Raw genomic sequence first — 24,841 nt, forward strand, 5'->3', positions numbered from 1 at the left:
AGTAGTGAGCTCCCTCTAGTGGTGGCTGTATATTCTGTATGTAGTGAGCTCCCTCTAGTGGTGGCTATATAATCTGTATGTAGTGAGCTCCCTCTAGTGGTGGCTGTATAATCTGTATGTAGTGAGCTCCCCCTAGTGGTGGCTGTATAATCTGTATGTAGTGAGCTCCCTCTAGTGGTGGCTATATAATCTGTATGTAGTGAGCTCCCTCTAGCGGTGTCTGTATAATCTGTATGTAGTGAGCTCCCTCTTGTGATGGCTGTATAATCTGTATGTAGTGAGCTCCCCCTAGTGGTGTCTGTATAATCTGTATGTAGTGAGCTCCCTCCAGTGGTGGCTGTATATTCTATATGTAGTGAGCTCCCACTAGTGGTGGATGTATAATCTGTATGTAGTGAGCTCCCTCTAGTGGTGGCTGTATAATCTGTATGTAGTGAGCTCCCTCTAGTAGTAGCTGTATAATATGTATGTAGTGAGCTCCCCCTAGTGGTGGCTGTATAATCTGTATGTTGTGAGCTCTCTCTACTGGTGGCTGTATATTCTGTATGTAGTGAGCTCCCTCTAGCAGTGGCTGTATATTCTGTATGTAGTGAGCTCCCTCTAGTGGTGGCTGTATAATCTGTATGTAGTGAGCTCCCTCTAGTGGTGGCTGTATAATCTGTATGTAGTGAGCTCCCTCTAGTGGTGGCTGTATATTCTGTATGTAGTGAGCTCCATCTAGTGTTGCTCTTGATCATTGGTCATTTATTGCATCTAGACAATACACATTGTTATATTTTTTTTATTGATTATAAACATTGAGGAATTTATTTATGGAGGCTTTGTCTGTAACAACTGATCACATTATTCCTAGATTATGATTGGTCAGTTTGGGTAAAGCAAAATATGGTATTATAAGAACGGCGTCTTCGGTGATCAATCATTAAAGTTTTATTGTCCGCACTGACACTAGACCCCGGCGGCAGGAGCTCATCTATAGGATGTGGATAGAAGTGAAAACTAACGAGGAGTCAGACGTGACCTGTCCCTGTGTCACACTGGAGCTGGTGAGGAACTGAGCAATGTGAGGAAGCCCACCTGGCCCAGGAGGTAAGCAAGCGCTGGGTCATGGGGGTGATATGGGCTGATATGAGGGTCATGTCCTGGGAGAATGGTGGCTGGAATAAGTGGAATTGTGGCTATTATGGGGTACATGTGGCTGTTGTATGATCATTATGGCAGTATAAGAGCAGTGTCAGACTTGGGTTCCTTGGGACCACTGAGGATATTATTCTCGAGGCCCTACCTCTATATCATCATTTAAACTCCAGGCTCCAAAAACAGCCAAAGGTTTTTTTTTTCTTGAGGATCTTTGAAGCCTTTTATAGTATCAGAGTCTGGGACCACCGGAGGATCCTCTGGTACTCTGGTGGGCCAATCTAACCCCTTTATAAGAGGCATTGTGGCTGATACGGGGAAGATATTGGTGTAAAAGCAAGCAAAACAAGTTTCTGGGCACAGCAAGTCATAGTGGGAAGTCTTCATCCATCTTGTATACAGTGCTGTGGTGGTGTCATTTATATTATATGCACAAGTATGCTACACATATAAGGCGGCAAAGAATTCGAAGCTGGTGTTAAGGTGGGACATGTCACACTGCAACATAGTATCCCCAAATGATCTGATGAGATGTTACATATATTGCTACACTGTGACTTCTTGTCTGTGCCGCCCTCCTTTTTTTGCTGCACAGTGATGGATGCCAATGACTCCCGATTTTGTTTCGATGACTCTGGGCTCCTAGGGAGACACTGGAACGTTCATTGTCTTGAGATGGCTGGTTGAACCTCTGTATGTTTCCATCCTCTATGTGGAAATTTTAGATAAATCCTCAAGATAAATCCTCAGTCTGAGAAGTAAGTACCGTTGTAGCGGAAGGGCTTGTCTGACACACATTGACCGATCACTTCAGGAGTCCAACGTTGGATGTTCACTTTGGTGAAGGTTTTGTCCGTGGGTCTCACGATGACTGTGCTCCTGGAGGCCGCGGAGGGGTCTTCATCAAAAAAGTTGAAAGGTCGAAGTAAGAATCCAACCGCATTTCCCGGGGTGGATGTATTTGGGATGTCCTCAGCATGGGGGATGTGGAGGAAGCCGACTGTCACCCAGGCAACAAGATCCTTAAAAAAACAAAGAGAACATCAGTAACCCCAATGTTACAACCATATGTAGAGGTAATGAGAAGTCCCAAGACAAGACCAGATGACCAGGAAGAAGATGGAGTCAATCATAGGAGTCATGAAGAAGACTAATGACATCTCAGTACTTACCTTGTTTACAATGTCCTCATTGTTACGGATGAAATTCTCAAAATAGACGGCGGGGTCCCAGGGGTCACACTGGATGTAGATGCTGCTGCTGCTCTGCTCTGACTCCCTGTGTCTGGTCACTGCCAGGCTGTATCTGCAGGTCAGATGGACATATAGACACTTAGGCTTCTTTCACACTAGCGTTAATATTTTCCGGTGTTGAGATCCGTCATAGGGTCTCAATACCGGAAAAAAAACGCTTCCGTTTTGTCCTCATTCATTGTAAATGGGGACAAAACGTAACTGAACAGAACGGAGTGCGCCAAAATGCATTCTGTTCCGTTCTCATAGCGGAGAGCAAACCGCAGCATGCCCACAATGCAAGTCAATGGGGACGGATCCGTTTTCTCTGACACAATAGAAAACTGATCCGTCCCCCCGTCTTGGCTATGTTAAAAATAATACAACCAGATCCGTTAATAACAGATGCAGACGGTTGCATTATCGGTAACGGAAGCGTTTTTGCTGAACCCTGCTGAATCCAGCAAAACCGCTAGTGTCAAAGTAGCCTTATACACTGATGACTCTGTAGTCTAGAGCAGTGGTTTCCAACCTGCGGCTCTCCATCTGTTGTGAAACTTCAACTCCCAGCATACCCTGGACACCCAAAAGCTGTCTGTGCATGGTTGGAGTTGTAGTTATGGAACTACAAGTGCAGACTCATAGGTTGAGACCACAGCTGAAGACAATTCTATGTGAACTAAACACATCAGCCCACACATTTCTCCCCTGCCCTAATGGTTAGTTAAAGTGTATCGGCGCAGGTATAGTGTAAAACAGGGATGCTCAACCTGCGGCCCTCCAGCTGTTGTAAAACTACAACTCCCACCATGCCCTGCTGTACGCTGATAGCTGTAGGCTGTTAAGGCATGCTGGGAGTTGTAGTTTTGCAACAGCTGGAGGGCCGCAGGTTGAGCATGCCTGGTGTAAAATGTATCAGTCTGCAGTCCACACCTCACAGAAGATAATCTAGACTGGATACAATTGTAACAAGCTTTCAGCTGAGAAAAGTCCTAGGTCATTGAAAGTTTTTAGCCCCGACATGGTTGTACAGAAAACTTATCCTATTCACTGTCAGAAAGTATTGAAAATAGTGAGAGATTCTAGCAGAAGTTACAGAGCCTTTCATTTCACAATGAATAGCTAATTTGACATAAGACTGGACTGGCCCTTTAAGTGAGAGATAAGGAGAATCGACCTAAAATCTCATGGATAATTCAGATATTTTCTTTTGTGCCCAAACTTTCCATTTGTAATTATATACTGTACAGTCATGAGAAAAATAGTCCATTGTCTTAAAATTCTCTGGTTATAATAAAAAATATCCAGTCCTTAGAGGGTCTAATCCAGGCATGTCCAAACTGCGGCCCTCCAGCTGTTGCAAAACTACAACTCCCAGCATGCCTGGTCTAATCCAACCTCAGATGAACAGCACATGACATATTACACCAGGTCATTACCTATTTAACAAAATCCAGGTCAAAATGCAGAAGAAGTGTGAAAAATGAAGTCTACCCTACAAGGGTGTGTAGCAGCTGGGTGCCGTTAATAAAATCCCTAGATTAATAAATCATCAGCAAATGTGACCTCCTCTATAAAAGGCGAAGGTTTAGCAGTTTGCTGGCCTGGAGCATTCAGGGTTGTGTTAGCCAAGCAGGAAAGACCTCAGCAATGACCTTAGAAGAGTGATTGTTGCTACCCATCAGTCTGGAGTTATTCATAAGTGGAAAACATTCAAGACAGTTGACAATCTTCCCAGCAAATTTACCCTAAAGTGCAATGCTTAGAAAAACCCAAGAGCTACAGCTTAGACTCTACAGGCCTCAGTTAGCATGTTACATTTCCAGGTTAATGACATTAAAAGATGATTGGCCATGATGCACAGAGAAAACCAAACCCACCATACCAGCACGAACACCTTGCAGCTGCAGGACCTGAGCACCTTGCAGGCATTGAGATGCTGATGAACCCATCTGGGTACCGAAGTATTGTATAGTCAGATGTGAGGTTGTCTATCGAAAAACCAAAGCTTGGTCAAAACTTAGTCATACAATGGGAAAAGGATCCCAAGCATTTCAGTGAATCTACAAGAGAATGGCTGAAAAATCAAGATGTTGCAATTGTCCAGACAAAGCCCAGAGCTCAATTCAATGGAAATATAGTGGCCGCAACTTAAGAGCTGAGCATAAACTAATGGCTTTTCCTTATTGGCGCCATTTTTGTAGAGTAAAATATGACACGGTAGAATCTGTTGTGTGTTTTTCATCCGAGGTTGGATTTACCTAATGTTAACACCTTATATTATAAGGCTCAAAGGTTTATTTATTATGCCCTGAGAGGCTAGACTTTGCTTTTTCCATGAATCTATCTACTGTGCTTCCCGGAATGATGGATCATATGTTACACCTTATAAGCAATCTCCACTCTTCCATAAGCAGATGTCCAATTCTCCCACTAACCTGGACCATGAGATTCCCTTCTCCTCGGCCCACATTCGTGGCAGCACACTATGGGCATGGGAGTTATACTGGATCCGATAGCTCTTCTGATGTCCCCACTTGTTCTTCTTGTTGGGGTTTAGAAACATTAGATACCTCGGGACGTGAGATCCAAACCTAAAAGCAGCCTGACGCTCACTGCTTCTCGGGACGCGATCCATACGGGACTGGACAATAAAGTGACCCGGACTCCAAGGATTTGTAATGTTCTCATATTTCAGATCAATGGTTTCAAAGCTGTTTTCTGTACCTATAAATGTGCAGAGAATATATTTTAATAACACTACTATAATACTACCTTTATGTACAAGAAAATAACTACTATTATACTGCCTCCTATGTACAAGAATATAATTACTAAAATACTTATCCTATGTACAAGAATATAACTACTATAATACTGCCTCCTATGTATAAGAATATAACAACTATAATACTTATCCTATGTACAAGAATATAAACTACTATAAGACTGCTCCTATGTACAAGAATATACCTATTATAATCTGCCATCCTATGTACAAGAAGTATAACTACTATAATACTGCTCCTATGTACAAGAATATAAGTACTATAATACTGCCTCCTATGTATAGAGAATATAACTACTATAATACTGCTCCTATGTACAAGAATATAACTACTATAATCTGCTCCTATGTACAAGAATATAATAACTATAATACTGCCATCCTATGTATAAGAATATAACTACTATAATACTGCTCCTATGTACAAGAATATAACTACTATAATACTGCTCCTATGTAACAAGAATAGAACTACTATACTTATCCTATGTACAAGAATAGAACTGACTATAATACTGGTCCTATGTACAAGAACATAACTACTATAATACTGCTCCTATGTCAAGAATATAACTACTATATACTGCTCCTATTTAAAAGAATATCACTACTATAATACTGCTCCTATGTACAAGAATATACTACTATATAAATACCTGCCTCCTATGTACAAAGAATATAACTACTATAATACTGCTCCCTATGTAAAGAATATAACTACTATAATACTGCCTCTATGTACAAGAATATAACTACTATAACTGCTCCTATGTACAAGAATATAACTACTATAAACATCCTATGTCCAGAATATATACTATAATACTGTCCTAGTAAGACATAACTACTATAATACTGCTTCCTATGTACAAGAATATAACTACTATAATACTGCTCCTATGTACAAGAATATAACTAATAAATACTGCTTCCTATTTTACAATCTATACTACTATAATACTGCTCCTTTACAAGACTTAACTACTATAATACTGCTCCTATGTACAAGAATATAAACTACTATAATACTGCTCCTATGTACAAGAATATAACTACTATAATACTGCCTCCTATGTACAACGAATATAACTACCTATAATACTGCTCCTATGTACACAGAAATATAACTAACTATAATACTAGCTCCTACTGTACAAGAATATAACTACTATAATACTGCTCCTATGTACAATAAACTACTTATAAATACTGCCTCCTATGTACATGACATACCTACTATAATACTGCTCCTATGTACGGCAATAACTACGTAATACTGCTCCTATGTCAAGATATAACTACTATAATACGCTCCGATGTACAGGAATATAACTACTATATACTCTCCTATTTACAATAATATACTACATAATACTGCATCCTATGTAAAGAATATAACAACTATAATACTTATCCTATTACAAGAATAGAACTACTATAATACTGCTCCTATGTAAAGAATATACCTATTTAAATAACTGCCTCCTATGTACAAGAATATAACGACTATATACACTGCTCCTATGTACAAGAATAAGTATATAATACTGCCTCCTAGTTATAATAATATACTACTATATACTGCTCTATGTACAAGAATATAACTACTATAATACTGCTCCTATGTACAAGAATATAAGTACTGATAATTACTGCATCCTATGTATAAGAATATAACTACTATAATACTGCCTCCTATGTACTAAGAATATAACTACTATAATACTGACTCCTATGTACAAGAATATAACTACTATAATACTGCTCCTATGTACAGAATATAACTACTATAATACTGCTCCTATGTACAAGAATATAACTACTATAATACTGCTCCTATGTACAAGAATATAACTACTATAATACTGCTCCTATGTACTAAGAATTATAACTACTATAATACCTGCCTCCTATGTACAAGAATATAACTACTATAATACTGCCTCCTATGTACACGAATATAACTACTATAATACTGCCTCCTATGTACAGGAATATAACTACTATAATACTGCTCCTATGTACAAGAATATAACTACTATAATACTGCTCCTATGTACAAGAATATAACTACTATAATACTGCCTCCTATGTACAAGAATTATAACTACTATAATACTGCTCCTATGTACAAGAATATAACTACTATAATACTGCTCCTATGTACAAGAATATAACTACTATAATACTGCTTCCTATGTACAAGAATATAACTACTATAATACTGCTTCCTATGTACAAGAATATAACTACTATAATACGCCTCCTATGCTCCATGTACTAAGAATATAACTAATAATACGTCTCCTATGTAACAAGAATATAACTACTATAATACTGCTCCTATGTAACAAGAATATAACTACTATAATACTGCTCCTATGTACAGAATTATAACTCTATAATACTGCATCCTATGTACAAGAATATAACTACTATAATACTGCCCCTATGTACAAGAATATAACTACTATAATACGGCTCCTATGTACAAGAATATAACTACTATAATACTGCCTCCTATTGTACAAGAAATAAACTACTATAATACTGCCGTCCGATGTACAAGAATAACTACTATATACTGCTCTATGTACAAGAATATAAACTACTATAATACTGCTCCTATGTAAAGAATATAACTACTATAATACTGCTCCTATGTACAAGAATCTAACTACTATAATACTGGCCTCATGTACAAGAATATAACTACTATAATACTGCTCCTATGTACAGAATATAACTACTATATACTGCTCCTATGTACAGAATATAACTACTATAATACTGCTCATATGTACAAGAATATAACGACTATAATACTGCTCCTATGTACAAGAATAAACTACTATAATACTGCTCTATGTACAAGAATATAACTACTATAATACTGCTCCTATGTACAAAAAACTACTATAATACTGCTCCTATGTACAAGAATATAACTACTATAATACTGCTCCTATGTACAAGAATATAACTACTATAATACTGCTCCTATGTACAAGAATATAACTACTATAATACTGCTCCTATGTACAAGATATAACTACTATAATACTGCTCCTATGTACAAGAATATAACTACATAATACTGCTCCTATGTACAAGAATATAACTATAATACTGCTCCTATGTACAATATAACTACTATAATACTGCTCCTATGTACAAGAATATAACTACTATAATACTGCTCCTATGTACAAGAATATAACTACTATAATACTGCTCCTATGTACAAGAATATAACTACTATAATACTGCTCCTATGTACAAGAATATAACTACTATAATACTGCTCCTATGTACAAGAATATAACTACTATATACTGCCTCCTATGTACAAGTATATAAACTACTATAATACTGCTCCTATGTACAAGAATATAACTACTATAATACTGCTCCTATGTAACAAGAATATAACTACTATAATACATGCTCCTATGTACAATAATATAACTACTATAATACTGCTCCTATGTACAAGAATATAACTACTTAATGACGCCTCCTATGTACAAGAATATAACTACTATATGACTGCTCCTATGTACAAGAATATACTACTACTAATACTGCCTCCTATGTACAAGAATATAACTACTATAATACTGCTCCTATGTAAAAGAATATAACTACTATAATACTGCCTCCTATGTACAAGGAATATAAACTACTATAATGACTGCTCCTATGTACAAGGAATATAACTACTATATACTGCTCCTATGTACAAGGAATATAACTACTATAATACTTCATCTTATGTACAAGAATATAACTACTATAATATTGGCCTCCTATGTACAAGAATATACCTACTTATAATACTGCTCCTATGTACAGAATACTACTATAATACTGCTCCTATGTACAAGAATATAACTACTATAATACTGCCTCCTAGCTGTGAGGACGTGTGTGAGTAGCTCTCCTGAGCCTGTGGATGTCTGTCCAGAGCCCAGGGTGTGGCCAGCCCGGGCGGGGAACTTCCCTCAGCGAGGCCCAGGCTTCCAGGCCTACACTGGGAGAAAACTCCCAAACCATTCCTAAAGTGGATACTAATCCCAAAGTTTCCAGTCAGCAGCAGAATGAAGGAAGTATTGTTGTTCTGAAGAAAGAAGAGGAGAGGAAAGTGAGTGCAGTGAAGATGCAAGCGGATCCCAAGTCCAGCCAGCAAGGTGCAGGGGTGACGAGCACAGGCCGTGCAGCAGGTGAGCAGCTCCCCTCTCCTGCACACAGACAGAGACGGACATCACTGGAGAAACAAACACTGCAAGAAAACCTGAAACAGCAAGTTGTGGCTTCCAGCATGGCCTGTCAGGGCCGCACCAGATCTGCAGCAATGCCTCTACAGGTAACCAGGAATGCCATGTCTGCAAACACTGCAAAGTGTGAACAGGCCTCAGCAGATGCAACCGCAAGTACTAGCAGTAAAGCTGGGAAGGCAAAGCTGCAGGAGACCGGTGAATCCAAACAGCCTGGACCCCTGCCCCGACCAGGACAGCAGGTGAAGGAGACCACAAGAGCACCTGAGCTGCAGATGGCGGAGGAGATCCCGGCACTGGTAAGGAGAATGGGGGAGTTAAAGCATCACAAACAACTGCTACAGATGCAGATAGACTGTATATATAACCTGAAAACTGCACACCCCGATAGTAACACCTTGTATGATACCAAGCTGCACTCACTGGGCATAGAGCTGGCACAGGTGGTGAAGGAGATGGACTGTGTCCTGGAGAGGATGGGGCCCCTGGCCGAGTCCTACGGGAACCAGGAACGCTTCTCACAGCAGAGACAGAACAGTGACTCTGGATCCCGCTCCTCTAGAGCACAATCAGGGTCCGTGTCCCCAGATGAGGCCCGGCGAGTGACACAACCAATACTGAAGCCTGCAAGTTTCTCTTTCCAGAAGGGAGGTGGGCAAGAGCAGCAGCAAGAACCTTCAGCTGTCCCTGAGCAACATCCTGGATATGTGGCACCACAAGTCCCAGCAGAGCCAGCCCAACAGCAGGGCAGTGGACATGTATCCATGGGTCAGGGTGATGCGGAGACGCAGGAGAGCTCTGTTACTGGGGCACAGACCGGGGACATTGATATTGTACCTGAGGGGTTGGGGGCTGGGGACACTGTACAGTCTGTGTGGGATATAGAGGTGGATGGTGGTCAGGAGGGTGTACGGAATGATGTCTGTAATTTCCCCCCCTTAACACAACCCACGTCGGATGAGACTGTCCCCTCTAGTGCAGACGCGCGGCCCAATACTCAAGGTAGTGAGCCCCGTCAGGATCCTCCCAGAAATGCCTGGAGCCGCGGCGCTCCATCCTTCACCTCCAGTGCAGGCTATACGGGCCAGGCGTTTAAGAGGAGGAACGTGGTAAGGTTTAAGCACCGAGGCACCAAAGAAGACCTCCCCGATAGGAGGTTTGTGGTGAGGGAACTCCTGTGCCACCAGATGGGGTTTGCTCCAGAGGACATCCTGGCGGTGATAAATCTACCAGACAGGCAGGGCTATGATGTCAGCTTTAAGCTTATGTCTAGTCTGGATAGGTTCTGGGCAAACTTTGCCAGGGTTAGAGACACCGAGGGCTGGAATAAGTTCATTTTCATTCCCATTTCCAAGCCAGACACTGTTATTGTGAATGTCATCTTCTGGAATGAATCTGTTCCTCCCCAGGACATTGTGGTGTGGCTCCGGAGGCACTGTGACCTCGTGTCCGATCTCACTAAGAACAGGGACGATGATGGTGTCTGGACTGGAGGGTGGAAGGTGCTGGTGAAGCTGCGCCAGCACAATAACATCACCTTACATCTCCCTAACTCCTTCTTTATCGGTAGAGAGAAGGGCGTCTGTTTTTATCCTGGGCAACCTAGAAAGTGCTTCAAGTGTGGCAAAGTCGGTCATGTGGCAAATGTGTGCACAGTGGTCAAGTGCAACCTGTGCGGTGAGCTCGGCCATCTGAGTGCCACATGTAAGAACGTTAGGTGCAATCTCTGCGGGCAGATTGGCCACTCACATAAGGATTGCCCAGATGCCTGGCATAACGTATGCAGGGAGCTTCCAGATGAGGAGTTAGCAGAGGCCGCAGACGCTATAGAGGAGGAGGCTTTGATGTCAGGGACCATACTGACGAGGCACGAGGTACAACAGGGGTCAGGTGAGACAACACCCGAACCTCAGCCTTCAGAGAGCACACAGGGCACCATGGAGGTGGTCACTCAGGACCAGTCTCAGGCAGCCGCCTCTGTATCACCGTCTGTATATGAAGAGGCCAAGAGGAACAAAAGGAGGAAAAAAGATAAGTCTTCCCGTAAGTCTGAGGAGGAACATAACCTGGGCCAAAACACCAGGAAAAAAGTCAGTACCGGTGCAGGCGTCATGGTCCTATCAAACAGATATGAGGCGTTATCAGAGTCTGATGGGGATTATGAGGAAGAGCAACAGAGAATAGATAATGAGTGTGAGGCAGACACAGGGGACCCCCCAACAAAGAAGAAGCCCCCTCCTGTAGAAGCCCTTGTAGAGTCAGATATGGAGACCGGTGGTAGGCAGGAAGCCTCTGATCCTGACCTATGTTGATGGGAGTCACTTATCTGCTCTTTCTATGTTGTCTTGTGATGGCTGGGTTTTTTCTAAAAGTTGCTTCGAGCAATGTGAACAGCATCAAAGTAAGAAGGACCAGACACGCGGTATACGATCACCTCAGATACCTGGATGCAGATGTCATCTTTCTGCAGGAGACACGTTTGAACACCTTGGGGCATCTACGTGAGGCTGAGAGCGAATGGCGGTCTGGTCCTTCTTGCTGGTCGCTGGCTGTGGAGCCTTATGCCGGGGTGGCCATATTGTTTAACACAAATGACGTGACTGTGCACAGGTTAACGGAGGTAGCTATGGGAAGGTGCCTGGTGCTGGAAGTGACCATCCATGGTAGACGGCTCCGCTTTATTAACATCTACGGCCCACAGACAGTGGCTGAGAGAATCCAGCTGTTTAATGATGTGAAGCAGTATCTTTTCACCTCTATACCTGTAGTAATGGCGGGGGACTTTAATGTCACTTTGTCATCAGGTGACCGGTCCTCGGGCAGGGCGGTGGTCAGAGACTCCAGAGTCTTAAGTAATATAATATCGCAGGCTGGCCTAAGTGATGTCTTCACATGGGGTGGCAGGAAGCCAAACTTCACATATTCTTGTGCTGACAGAAGCAGTAGAATTGACATGGCGTTTGTGAACCCCACAGAGACTGTTAGCGGGATAAGTGAGAAGGTCGTCCCCTACTCTGACCACCTGGCTTTGTTGTTTTGCTTGGGAGCCACTAGACGCTCTGATATTGGTAGAGGGCTATGGAGGCTTAATTCTAGCCTCCTGGATGATGTCTATGTCCAGGATTGTGTCCACTCTCTTTTCCAGGTTCAGCTTCAGAGAGTGGACTTTTATAACAACGTGGCCGACTGGTGGGAGGATGTCAAGGTGGAGATCAGATCCCTCTTACAGGGACTGTCAATTAAAAGAGGGAAGAGTAAGTATAGCCAGTATCTCAGGCTGCGGAAAGAATTGGAGTCACTGTATTCGGCGGGTGGGGATGAAAAACAAAAGATCGACCAACTGAAATCTGAGATAAGTCAGTATCAGTACAGCAGGTACACCTCCCTGGTTCTGGAACGGGATTATGGGACCTTAGGGGCTCCTGATCCCTTTGAGAATTGCAGGGAACGTGTGGCTAATAGATCGGTGGCAGGTCTCACTGACTCCCAGGGTGTTTTGCAGGAATCTCGGGAGGGTATCCTGGGGGTGGTGAGATCTTACTATGCTGGCTTATTTCAGAAGAAGGTTTTGGATAAAGAGAAGATGACTCAATTCTTGGAGGCAACTCCAGGACCTGATACTAATGATGTGGACTTTTCTCCTTTGACAGCAGAATTAACGGTGGAGGAAGTTAAAGTGGCCATTGATCAGTTACATCTGAAGAAGGCACCAGGTCCAGATGGTATAACAGCAGAATTCTATAAGAAGTTCGGAGACCACTTGGCCCCAATCCTCGTGGACGTGTACAAAAATTGTCTAGAAAATCACCTGATGCCTCCGTCCATGAGGGTGTCCTCGCTAATTCTGCTGTCTAAAGGTAAGGAGCCTAGTGACATCAAGAACTGGAGGCCGATTGCCCTCTTGAATGTTGACAGGAAGATTCTGGCAAAAATCATGTTCTCTAGGTTAGTCTGTTTGTCCCGGGCACTGTTGGCAGGCTGTCAGTTTGGCACAGTAAAAGGGCGGAACATCTCTGGAGCAGTCATCTCGATAAGGGAGATGTTTGAGAGATGTAAAGCTCTGAGGTGTGGGAGATATGTTGTAGGTCTGGACCAGGCTAAAGCTTTTGACAGAGTGGATCACGAGTATCTATGGGCCACTTTGTCAAAGTACGGTATTCCAGGACAATTTGTAGATTGGCTGAAAACTTTATATTGTGAGGCGAAGAGCTTTCCTCTAATCAATGGTTGGCAAGGGGACACTTTTGAAGTAGAGGCAGGGGTGAGACAGGGTTGCCCTTTGAGTCCACTGCTGTATGTGTTTGCCTTGGACCCGTTCCTGAGGTCACTGCAGGAGTGCGATTTTCAGGGGGTGCCGGTCCCCCACTGCTTGCCTTTGAAAGTAGTTGCCTATGCGGATGATGTGACTGTGGTGATATCTGAGCCTCGTGAGGTGCAGATGTTGTCTGCAGCCATCAGAAGCTACTCGGAGGCCTCGGGGTCTCTAGTCAACCTTGAGAAGAGTCAAGCTCTCTGGACTTTAAGTACTGATCCAGACTTTGATCTGCCACAATTTGCAAAGGCCTCCACCTATATTAAAATCCTTGGGGTCAAATTTGGGAGGGAAGATAATGCCAAACTAAATTGGGAAGAAAAGTTGGATTCCGGAAATGCAAAGGTTCAGCGATGGAAGAACTGGAGGCTGACCTATAGAGAAAGGGTTACTATGTTGAAGACTTACCTGGTCCCCGTCTTCTTGTACGTCTCTGTTGTCTTTCCTTTGCCAGAACCTTTCTCGGCTAGGCTCTTTAGCCTGTTCTTCCAACTTTTGTGGGGGAACAGGTTGAACCCAATAAAAAGAGGGATCACCTACCTACAGAGGAGAGAGGGTGGGCTGGATATGTTAAATCCAAGGGTGTTCTTTGACTCCATGTTTCTGAAAGTTAATTTTGGTTGCCTGGACTCAAACAGCAGCTCCCTGTGGGCGAACAGTGTCAGGGACTGGATATTGCCTTTTGCAGAGTCTTGGGTGCGAGGCGGCAGTCTCAAGAGGGGTCGGTTTACTCTTGGCTTCCTCCCCCAGTACCTGGAATATGGTCTAAAGTGTGTGAAGAAATGGGGAATAGACAAGGTGTATCTGGAGACTAAGACCAGGAAGGATCTCTATATAAAGATCTGTAGGGCCTTCTATAACTTGCAGCCAGCACTGAGAGACTGTACAACGGCCACCTTGCAGAAAAGTCTTAGGTTCCTCAACGGACCAAGGCTTCCTGCAAAGTTGTTTGACATTGCCTGGCTGTCATTCCATGGGAAGCTTTTTGTCAGAGGCAATTTAAAGTTCTTGAGTGTTCTAGATCGCATGTGTCCCTTGGGCTGTCAGCAGGAGGAGACTATGGAACATTTTATAACCGAGTGCTGGGGAGGGCGACAGATATGGCAGGAGATAGCCAGCAAGCTAAAAATCCCAAGGCTGCAGTCTCTGACCTACCCAGACATTGTATATGGTGTGACATCACAGGTAGCTGACATTGACCGGGGGACCCTGCATTTGATTATAACCATCGTTAAATACTATCACTGGCAGACAAGAACAAGAGTGTCCATCCACAGTGAGCCCTTCAACCATGAGAAAGCCGTAAACCTCATCCTGTCGGAGCTAAGGTGGGTCAGATCTATAGAAGTTAGGAGAAAGGGCGGGAATGAAAAATTATGGAAGAATGTATATTTGGAGTAATTTCTGGTTCATGTATCCTGGAATCATGTTTATTTATTCATCTTTTCTCCCATTTATTTGCAATGGACTCTTAAGTTAAAGTTATTATAAACCTATTATTTTGATGATATGTATGATTTCAGTTTAATAATTGTTTGTTCATTCTCATTTCGGAATGTACTATTGTATTTTTGCTTGTTTTATACTAATAAAAATTGCCTCCTATGTACAGGAATATAACTACTATAATACTGCTCCTATGTACAGGAATATAACTACTATAATACTGCTCCTATGTACAAGAATATAACTACTATAATACTTATCCTATGTACAAGAATATAACTACTATAATATTGGTCCTATGTACAAGAATATAACTATTATAATACTGCCTCCTATGTACAAGAATATAACTACTATAATACTGCTCCTATGTACAAGAATATAAGTACTATAATACTGCCTCCTATGTATAAGAATATAACTACTATAATACTGCTCCTATGTACAAGAATATAACTACTATAATACTGCTCCTATGTACAAGAATATAACTACTATAATACTGCCTCCTATGTACAAGAATATAACTACTATAATACTGCTCCTATGTACAAGAATATAACTACTATAATACTGCTCCTATGTACAAGAATATAACTACTATAATACTGCTCCTATGTACAAGAATATAACTACTATAATACTGGCTCCTATGTACAAGAATATAACTACTATAATACTGCCTCCTATGTACAAGAATATAACTACTATAAGACTGCTCCTATGTACAAGAATATAACTACTATAATACTGCTCCTATGTACAAGAATATAACTACTATAATACTGCCTCCTATGTACAAGAATATAACTACTATAATACTGCTCCTATGTACAAGAATATAACTACTATAATACTGCTCCTATGTACAAGAATATAACTACTATAATACTGCTCCTATGTACAAGAATATAACTACTATAATACTGCTCCTCCTATGTATAAGAATATAACTACTATAATACTGCTCCTATGTACAAGAATATAACTACTATAATACTGCTCCTATGTACAAGAATATAACTACTATAATACTGATCCTAGGTACAAGAATATAACTACTATATACTGGCTCCTATGTACAAGAATATAACTACTATAATACTGCTCCTATGTACAAGAATATAACTACTATAATACTGCTCCTATGTATAAGAATATAACTACTATAATACTGCTCCTATGTACAAGAATATAACTACTATAATACTGCTCCTATGTACAAGAATATAACTACTATAATACTGCTCCTATGTACAAGAATATAACTACTATAATACTGCCTCCTATGTATAAGAATATAACTACTATAATACTGCTCCTATGTACAAGAATATAACTACTATAATACTGCTCCTATGTACAAGAATATAACTACTATAATTACTGCTACCTATGTACAAGAATATAACTACTATAATACTGCTCCTATGTACAAGAATATAACTACTATAATACTGCTCCTATGTACAAAGAATATAACTACTATAATACTGCCTCCTATGTACAAGAATATAACTACTATAATACTGCTCCTATGTACAAGAATATAACCTACTATAATACTGCCCTATGTACAAGAATATAACTACTATAATACTGCTCCTATGTACAAGAATATAACTACTATATACTGCTCCTATGTACAAGAATATAACTACTATAATACTGCTCCTATGTACAAGAATATAACTACTATAATACTGCTCCTATGTACAAGAATATAACTACTATAATACTGCTCCTATGTACAAGAATATAACTACTATAATACTGCTCCTATGTACAAGAATATAACTACTATAATACTGCTCCTATGTACAAGAATATAACTACTATAATACTGCTCCTATGTACAAGAATATAAACTACTATAATACTGCTCCTATGTACAAGAATATAACTACTATAATACTGCTCCTATGTACAAGAATATAACTACTATAATACTGCTCCTATGTACAAGAATATAACTACTATAATACTGCTCCTATGTACAAGAATATAACTACTATAATACTGCTCCTATGTACAAGAATATAACTACTATAATACTGCTCCTATGTACAAGAATATAACTACTATAATACTGCTCCTATGTACAAGAATATAACTACTATAATACTGCTCCTATGTACAAGAATATAACTACTATAATACTGCCTCCTATGTACAAGAATATAACTACTATAATACTGCCTCCTATGTACAAGAATATAACTACTATAATACTGCTCCTATGTACAAGAATATAACTACTATAATACTGCTCCTATGTACAAGAATATAACTACTATAATACTGCCTCCTATGTACAGGAATATAACTACTATAATACTGCTCCTATGTACAGGAATATAACTACTATAATACTGCTCCTATGTACAAGAATATAACTACTATAATACTTATCCTATGTACAAGAATATCACTACTATAATATTGGTCCTATGTACAAGAATATAACTACTATAATACTGCTCCTATGTACAAGAATATAACTACTATAATACTGCTCCTATGTACAAGAATATAACTACTATAATACTGCTCCTATGTACAAGAATATAACTACTATAATACTGCCTCCTATGTACAAGAATATAACTACTATAATACTGCTCCTATGTACAAGAATATAACTACTATAATACTGCTCCTATGTACAAGAATATAACTACTATAATACTGCTCCTATGTACAAGAATATAACTACTATAATACTGCCTCCTATGTACAGGAATATAACTACTATAATACTGCTCCTATGTACAGGAATATAACTACTATAATACTGCTCCTATGTACAAGAATATAACATACTATAATACTGCTCCTATGTACAGGAATATAACTACTATAATACTGCTCCTATGTACAAGAATATAACTACTATAATACTTATCCTATGTACAAGAATATCACTACTATAATATTGGTCCTATGTACAAGAATATAACTACTATAATACTGCTCCTATGTACAAGAATATAACTACTATAATACTGCTCCTATTTAACCACCTCCCGACCGCTGTACGCACCGATGCGTCCGGGAGGTGGTTGTTTAGTTCCTCCTGGACGCATCGGCGCGTCCTCTCGCGAGACGCGAGATTACGTCACAGCCGGCCCGCGCATGCGCATCGCGGGCCGGCATTTCGCAGCAGAGTATTTCGTCAGCAGCCTGCCGGCCACGATCATTGGCTGGCAGGCTGCTGATTTTTTAAAAAAACCAATCAGCAGCCATATAACCCCACATATTAGTAAATATGATGTGGTTATATGGCTGCCTGCTCCTCTGCTCCTTCTTTTGGTCGGTTGGTTCCAGCAGAGGAGCAGAGGAGCACATCTTTACTGTGAGTACCCACCACACCACATTTAGCCCCCAGATCACCCCAATTAACCCTTTGATCACCCCTTTTATCCTCCCCCCCTGTCAATCACTAGTGAAAGGAAAAAAGTGATCAGTGTAAACTGTCACTTTTTTTTTTCACTGTTATTGACCGTTAGGTTTTAGGTATAGTTTAGGTCCCTTGGTTAGGTAGTTAGCGATCAGTTAGCGCCCAGCCCACCGCACCGCAGTCACTTATTCGCTGATTAGCGTATCGCTAATCAGCATTTGTACTTTTATAGTATCTGAAAGTGATCAAAACTGATCACGGTCAGATCTATAATAGTACTAGTGTCACTTTAGTTCGCCCTCCACCCAAAACGCAGTGTTTGCCCGATCAGGCCTGATCGGTCGCCCACACGTGCGTTCGCCCACGCCCGCCCCACCGCAGTGACAAAAAAATTTTTTTTTTTTGATCACTGCACATTCACTTTACACGCACTGCGGCGATAAAAAAATCAGTTTTGATATTTTTTATCAACCGCAGCGGCCTCCGGTACTTCGCTAGCCTCCCCTTTGTAAGACAGGCTTGCTTTTTTTTTCTTGGGTAGTCTCAGGGAATACCCCGAAATTTAGTTGCCCACATGTCTAACAGGGGGTATTCTTCTGAAGAGGCCTACAGGCTTCTGACCCAGTCGGATGAGGAGTGGGAACCCTCATCTGATGAATCCAGCGGGTCAGAATACGAACCTGTAGAAAGCAGTGGCTCTCTGACCCAAAGTTCGGACGAGGAGGTTGAGGTCCCTGATACCACCAGGCGTACCCGGCCCCGTGTCGCTAGACCACAGGTTGCGCAGGATCCGCTTCAAGAGCAGCAGAGTGGGGCTGGTGCTGTCGGATTACGTGGTGAGGCATACACCAGCAGCCCAGCCCTTCCTGGACCTAGTACCAGCACTGCCGTACAACCTGGTGAAGTAGCGAGCACCAGAAGGGCAGTTGAAGCTGGTACGGTGGCACGTGCAGTAGTGACCCCGTCGCAGCCACCGCAAAGACGTGCCCGTAGAGCCCCTAGAATCCCAGAGGTGCTGGCAAACCCTGATTGGCAGTCCCCAACTTCAGCCGCACCCGTAGTTTTCCCTTTCACTGCCCAGTCTGGAGTTCGGGTTGAGACGGCTCAGATCGGTTCGGCCCTGGGATCTTTTGAGCTGTTCTTGACTGCGGAGCTTTTAGGCTTAGTTGTGGCAGAAACAAATCGGTATGCCACACAATTTATCACCGCTAACCCGGGAAGCTTTTATGCCCAGCCTTTCCGGTGGAAACCAGTCCAAGTTTCCGAATTTAAAACTTTTCTGGGCCTCCTCCTCAACATGGGCCTGACAAAAAAGCATGAATTGCGGTCATATTGGTCCACGAACCCGATTCATCACATGCCCATGTTCTCTGCTGCCATGTCCAGGACACGATTTGAGGTCATCCTGCGTTTCCTGCACTTTAGCGACAACACCGCCTCCCGTCCCAGGGGCCACCCTGCTTTTGACCGGCTCCACAAAATTCGGCCCCTCATAGACCATTTCAACCAGAAATTTGCAGATTTGTATACCCCTGAGCAAAACATCTGCATAGACGAGTCCCTGATACATTTTACCGGGCGCCTTGGCTTCAAACAATACATCCCAAACAAGCGCGCCCGGTATGGGGTCAAATTGTATAAGCTCTGTGAAAGGGCCACAGGCTATACCCACAAATTTCGGGTCTATGAGGGAAAAGATCAGACCCTGGAGCCGGTCGGTTGCCCTGACTACCTGGGGAGCAGTGGGAAGACAGTCTGGGACTTGGTGTCACCCTTATTCGGCAAGGGGTACCATCTTTATGTGGACAATTTCTACACAAGTGTGGCCCTCTTTAGGCATTTGTTTCTAGAACGGATTGGCGCCTGTGGTACCGCGTGAACTAGTCGCGCGGGCTTCCCCCAACGGCTCGTTACCACCCGTCTTGCAAGGGGGCAGAGGGCCGCACTGTGTAACGAAGAACTGCTCGCGGTGAAATGGAGAGACAAGCGTGACGTTTACATGCTCTCCTCCATTCACGCAGACACGACAATACTAATTGAGCGAGCAACCCGTGTCATTGAAAAGCCCCTCTCAGTCCACGACTATAACCTCCACATGGGAGGGGTCGACTTCAATGACCAGATGTTGTCTCCGTATTTAGTTTCCCGACGCACCAGACGCTGGTATAAGAAGGTGTCTGTATATTTAATTCAATTGGCTGTATTTAATAGTTTTGTTCTCTACAGTAAGGCTGGGAAAACTGGATCCTTCCTCAAATTTCAGGAAGAGATCATCGCGAACCTCCTGTATCCAGGAGGTTCCGTGGCCCCATCCACCAGTGTAGTTAGCCGTCTACACGAGCGACACTTCCCCAGTGTCGTTGCTGGTACCTCAAACCGACCGCCACCCAGAAAAAAATGTCGTGTCTGTAGCAGGAGTGGAATAAGGCGTGACACCCGCTATTTCTGTCCTGACTGTCCCGACCACCCTGCCCTATGCTTAGGGGAGTGTTTCCGAAAGTACCACACACAGGTACACCTAGCATAGGGATCACATCTCACCAGGATAGGCACACAGGGCTATTAGGGCCCATTCACTCACAGCTGCTGCAAACGTCTCCTTTCACATGGGACAAAGTGCATAACGCACTTCGCCACATCTTTGGGCGATTTGCGCTTTGCACATTGACCCATGGGGAAGGAGAGGTTTGTTCTATAAAGGTAAAAAAACAAAAAAAAAACAAAAAACAGGTAAGCAAACAGGTTAATGTTTAGTTCCAAAAGTTAAAGTTACATGTTCTGTTCCAAAGTTAATAAAATTATTGCGTTGTGGCCTGGTTTTTTCTTTTTCTTTTTTTTTTTTTGTCTTTTTACCTTCCAGGTGGACCAACCGATCTACTAGCTGCAGCACCGATGTGCATTCTGACAGAAGCATTGCGCTGCTGTCAGATTACACGCAAGTCGGTGTATGCGGCGCTGCAAGACGGGATTTTCTCCTCTGCAGTGACAGATACGTTTGCCAAGGCATACGAGCTGAGGAGGAGGCGGCGTTCCTATGCTTTGGCAAGCACTTTGTATATATATATATATAAAAAAAAAAATCCCGGCAATGATTTATTCATCCACATCGATTGATGTGAATGGAGAAATCGGGTTTGCCAGGGCATACGAGCTAAGTGGGTATGGATGTTGGGCGGAGCTCCTATGTCCTGGCAGACGCCTTTCCCCTCCATTTTTTTTTTTTGGCAGAGATTTTTTCATCCACATTGATCGATGCGAATGAAGAAATCTGTGCCGTTCATTTTTTTCTTTCAGCCCAGAGGCTGAACGGAAAACAAAATCTCATTACCTGTATGCTCAATATAAGGAGAATAGCAGAAACTGCTAATGCTGGCCATACATGTAATGATTGCGGAGACCCTCAAATGCCAGGGCAGTACAAACACCCCACAACTGACCCCATTTTGGAAAGAAGACACCCCAAGGTATTTGCTGAGGGGCATATTGAGTCCATGAAAGATTGAAATTTTTGTCCTAAGTTAGCGGAAAGTGAGACTTTGTGAGAAAAAACAAAAAAAAATCAATTTCCGCTAACTTATGCGAAAAAAAAAAAAATTCGATGAACTTGCCAGGCCCCTCATTGGATACCTTGGGGTGTCTTCTTTCCAAAGTGGGGTCACATGTGGGGTATTTATACTGCCCTGGCTTTTTAGAGGCCCTAAAGCGTGAGAAGAAGCCTGGGATCCAAATGTCTAAAAATGCCCTCCTAAAAGGAATTTGGGCCGCTTTGCGCATCTAGGCTGCAAAAAAGTGTGACACATCTGGTATCGCCGTACTCAGAAGAAGTTGGGGAATGTGTTTTGGGTGTCATTTTACATATACCCATGCTGGGTGAGAAAAATATCTTGGTCAAATGCCAACTTTGTATAAAAAAATGGGAAAAGTTGTCGTTTGCCAAGATATTTCTCTCACCCAGCATGGGTATATGTAAAATGGCCCCCAAAACACATTCCCCAACTTCTCCTGAGTACGGCGATACCAGATGTGTGACACTTTTTTGCTGCCAAGGTGGGCAAAGGGGCACATATTCCAAAGTGCACCTTTCGGATTTTGCAGGCCATTTTTTACACATTTTGATTGCAAAGTACTTCTCACACATTTGGGCCCCTAAAATGCCAGGGCAGTATAACTACCCCACAAGTGACCCCATTTTGGAAAGAAGACACCCCAAGGTGTTCTGTGAGGGGCATGGTGAGTTCCTAGAATTTTTTATTTTTTGTCGCAAGTTAGTGGAATATGAGACTTTGTAAGAAAAAAAAAAAAAAAAAAAAAAACATCATCATTTTCCGCTAACTTGTGACAAAAAAAAAAAAATTCTAGGAACTCGCAGTGCCCCTCACGGAATACCTTAGGGTGTCTTCTTTCCAAAATGGGGTCACTTGTGGCGTAGTTATACTGCCCTGGCAATTTAGGGGCCCAAATGTGTGAGAAGTACCTTGCAATCAAAATGTGTAAAAAATGCCCTGCAAAATCCGAAAGGTGCACTTTGGAATATGTGCCCCTTTGCCCACCTTGGCAGCAAAAAAGTGACACATCTGGTATCGCCGTACTCAGGAGAAGTTGGGGAATGTGTTTTGGGGTGTCATTTTACATATACCCATGCTGGGTGAGAAAAATATCTTGGTCAAATGCCAACTTTGTATAAAAAAATGGGAAAAGTTGTCGTTTGCCAAGATATTTCTCTCACCCAGCATGGGTATATGTAAAATGACACCCCAAAACACATTCCCCAACTTCTCCTGAGTACGGCGATACCACATGCGTGACACTTTTTTGATGCCAAGGTGGGCAAAGGGGCGCATATTCCAAAGTGCACCTTTCGTATTTCACCGGCCATTTTTTACACATTTTGATTGCAAAGTTCTTCTCACACATTTGGGCCCCTAAATTGCCTGGGCAGTATAACTACGCCACAAGTGACCCCATTTTGGAAAGAAGACACCCCAAGGTATTCCGTGAGGGGCATGGCGAGTTCCTAGAATTTTTATTTTTTGTTGCAAGTTAGTGGAATATGAGACTTTGTAAGAAAAAAAGAGAAAAAAAAAAAAATCATCATTTTCCGCTAACTTGTGACAAAAAATAAAAAATTCTAGGAACTCGCCATGCCCCTCACGGAATACCTTGGGGTGTCTTCTTTCCAAAATGGGGTCACTTGTGGCGTAGTTATACTGCCCTGGCAATTTAGGGGCCCAAATGTGTGAGAAGTACCTTGCAATCAAAATGTGTAAAAAATGGCCTGCAAAATCCGAAAGGTGCACTTTGGAATATGTGCCCCTTTGCCCACCTAGGCTGCAAAAAAGTGTCACACATCTGGTATCGCCGTACTCAGGAGAAGTTGGGGAATGTGTTTTGGGGTGTCATTTTACATATACCCATGCTGGGTGAGAGAAATATCTTGGCAAAAGACAACTTTTCCCATTTTTTTATACAAAGTTGGCATTTGACCAAGATATTTTTCTCACCCAGCATGGGTATATGTAAAATGACACCCCAAAACACATTCCCCAACTTCTCCTGAGTACGGCGATACCAGATGTGTCACACTTTTTTGCAGCCTAGATGCGCAAAGGGGCCCAAATTCCTTTTAGGAGGGCATTTTTAGACATTTGGATCCCAGACTTCTTCTCACACTTTCGGGCCCCTAAAAAGCCAGGGCAGTATAAATACCCCACATGTGACCCCACTTTGGAAAGAAGACACCCCAAGGTATTCAATGAGGGGCATGGCGAGTTCATAGAATTTTTTTTTTTTTGCATAAGTTAGCGGATATTGATTTTTTTTTGTTTTTTCCTCACAAAGTCTCACTTTCCGCTAACTTAGGACAAAAATTTCAATCTTTCATGGACTCAATATGCCCCTCACGGAATACCTTAGGGTGTCTTCTTTCCGAAATGGGGTCACTTGTGGCGTAGTTATACTGCCCTGGCAATTTAGGGGCCCAAATGTGTGAGAAGTACCTTGCAATCAAAATGTGTAAAAAATGGCCTGCAAAATCCGAAAGGTGCACTTTGGAATATGTGCCCCTTTGCCCACCTTGGCAGCAAAAAAGTGTGACACATCTGGTATCGCCGTACTCAGGAGAAGTTGGGGAATGTGTTTTGGGGTGTCATTTTACATATACCCATGCTGGGTGAGAAAAATATCTTGGTCAAATGCCAACTTTGTATAAAAAAATGGGAAAAGTTGTCTTTTGCCAAGATATTTCTCTCA

General features: G+C 42.0%; 1 protein-coding gene across 1 annotated transcript in view; it reads right to left on the reverse strand.

The window, feature by feature from the left end:
* Positions 1 to 765: 765 nt before the first annotated feature.
* LOC122939163 (amiloride-sensitive amine oxidase [copper-containing]-like) overlaps positions 766 to 24,841 on the reverse strand; it is a 47,550-nt gene continuing 23,474 nt past the window's right edge. The window contains exons 3-5 of the mRNA XM_044295165.1: positions 4,808 to 5,096; positions 2,310 to 2,442; positions 766 to 2,159 (exon numbers count right to left, since the gene is read on the reverse strand). Of these exons, the coding sequence (XP_044151100.1) occupies positions 1,884 to 2,159; positions 2,310 to 2,442; positions 4,808 to 5,096 (698 nt within the window). The 3' untranslated portion in view covers positions 766 to 1,883. The remainder of the gene's footprint in view (positions 2,160 to 2,309; positions 2,443 to 4,807; positions 5,097 to 24,841) is intronic.

The sequence above is a fragment of the Bufo gargarizans genome, chromosome 5 (assembly GCF_014858855.1).
Source record: "Bufo gargarizans isolate SCDJY-AF-19 chromosome 5, ASM1485885v1, whole genome shotgun sequence".
Classification (NCBI taxonomy): Eukaryota; Metazoa; Chordata; class Amphibia; order Anura; family Bufonidae; genus Bufo; species Bufo gargarizans.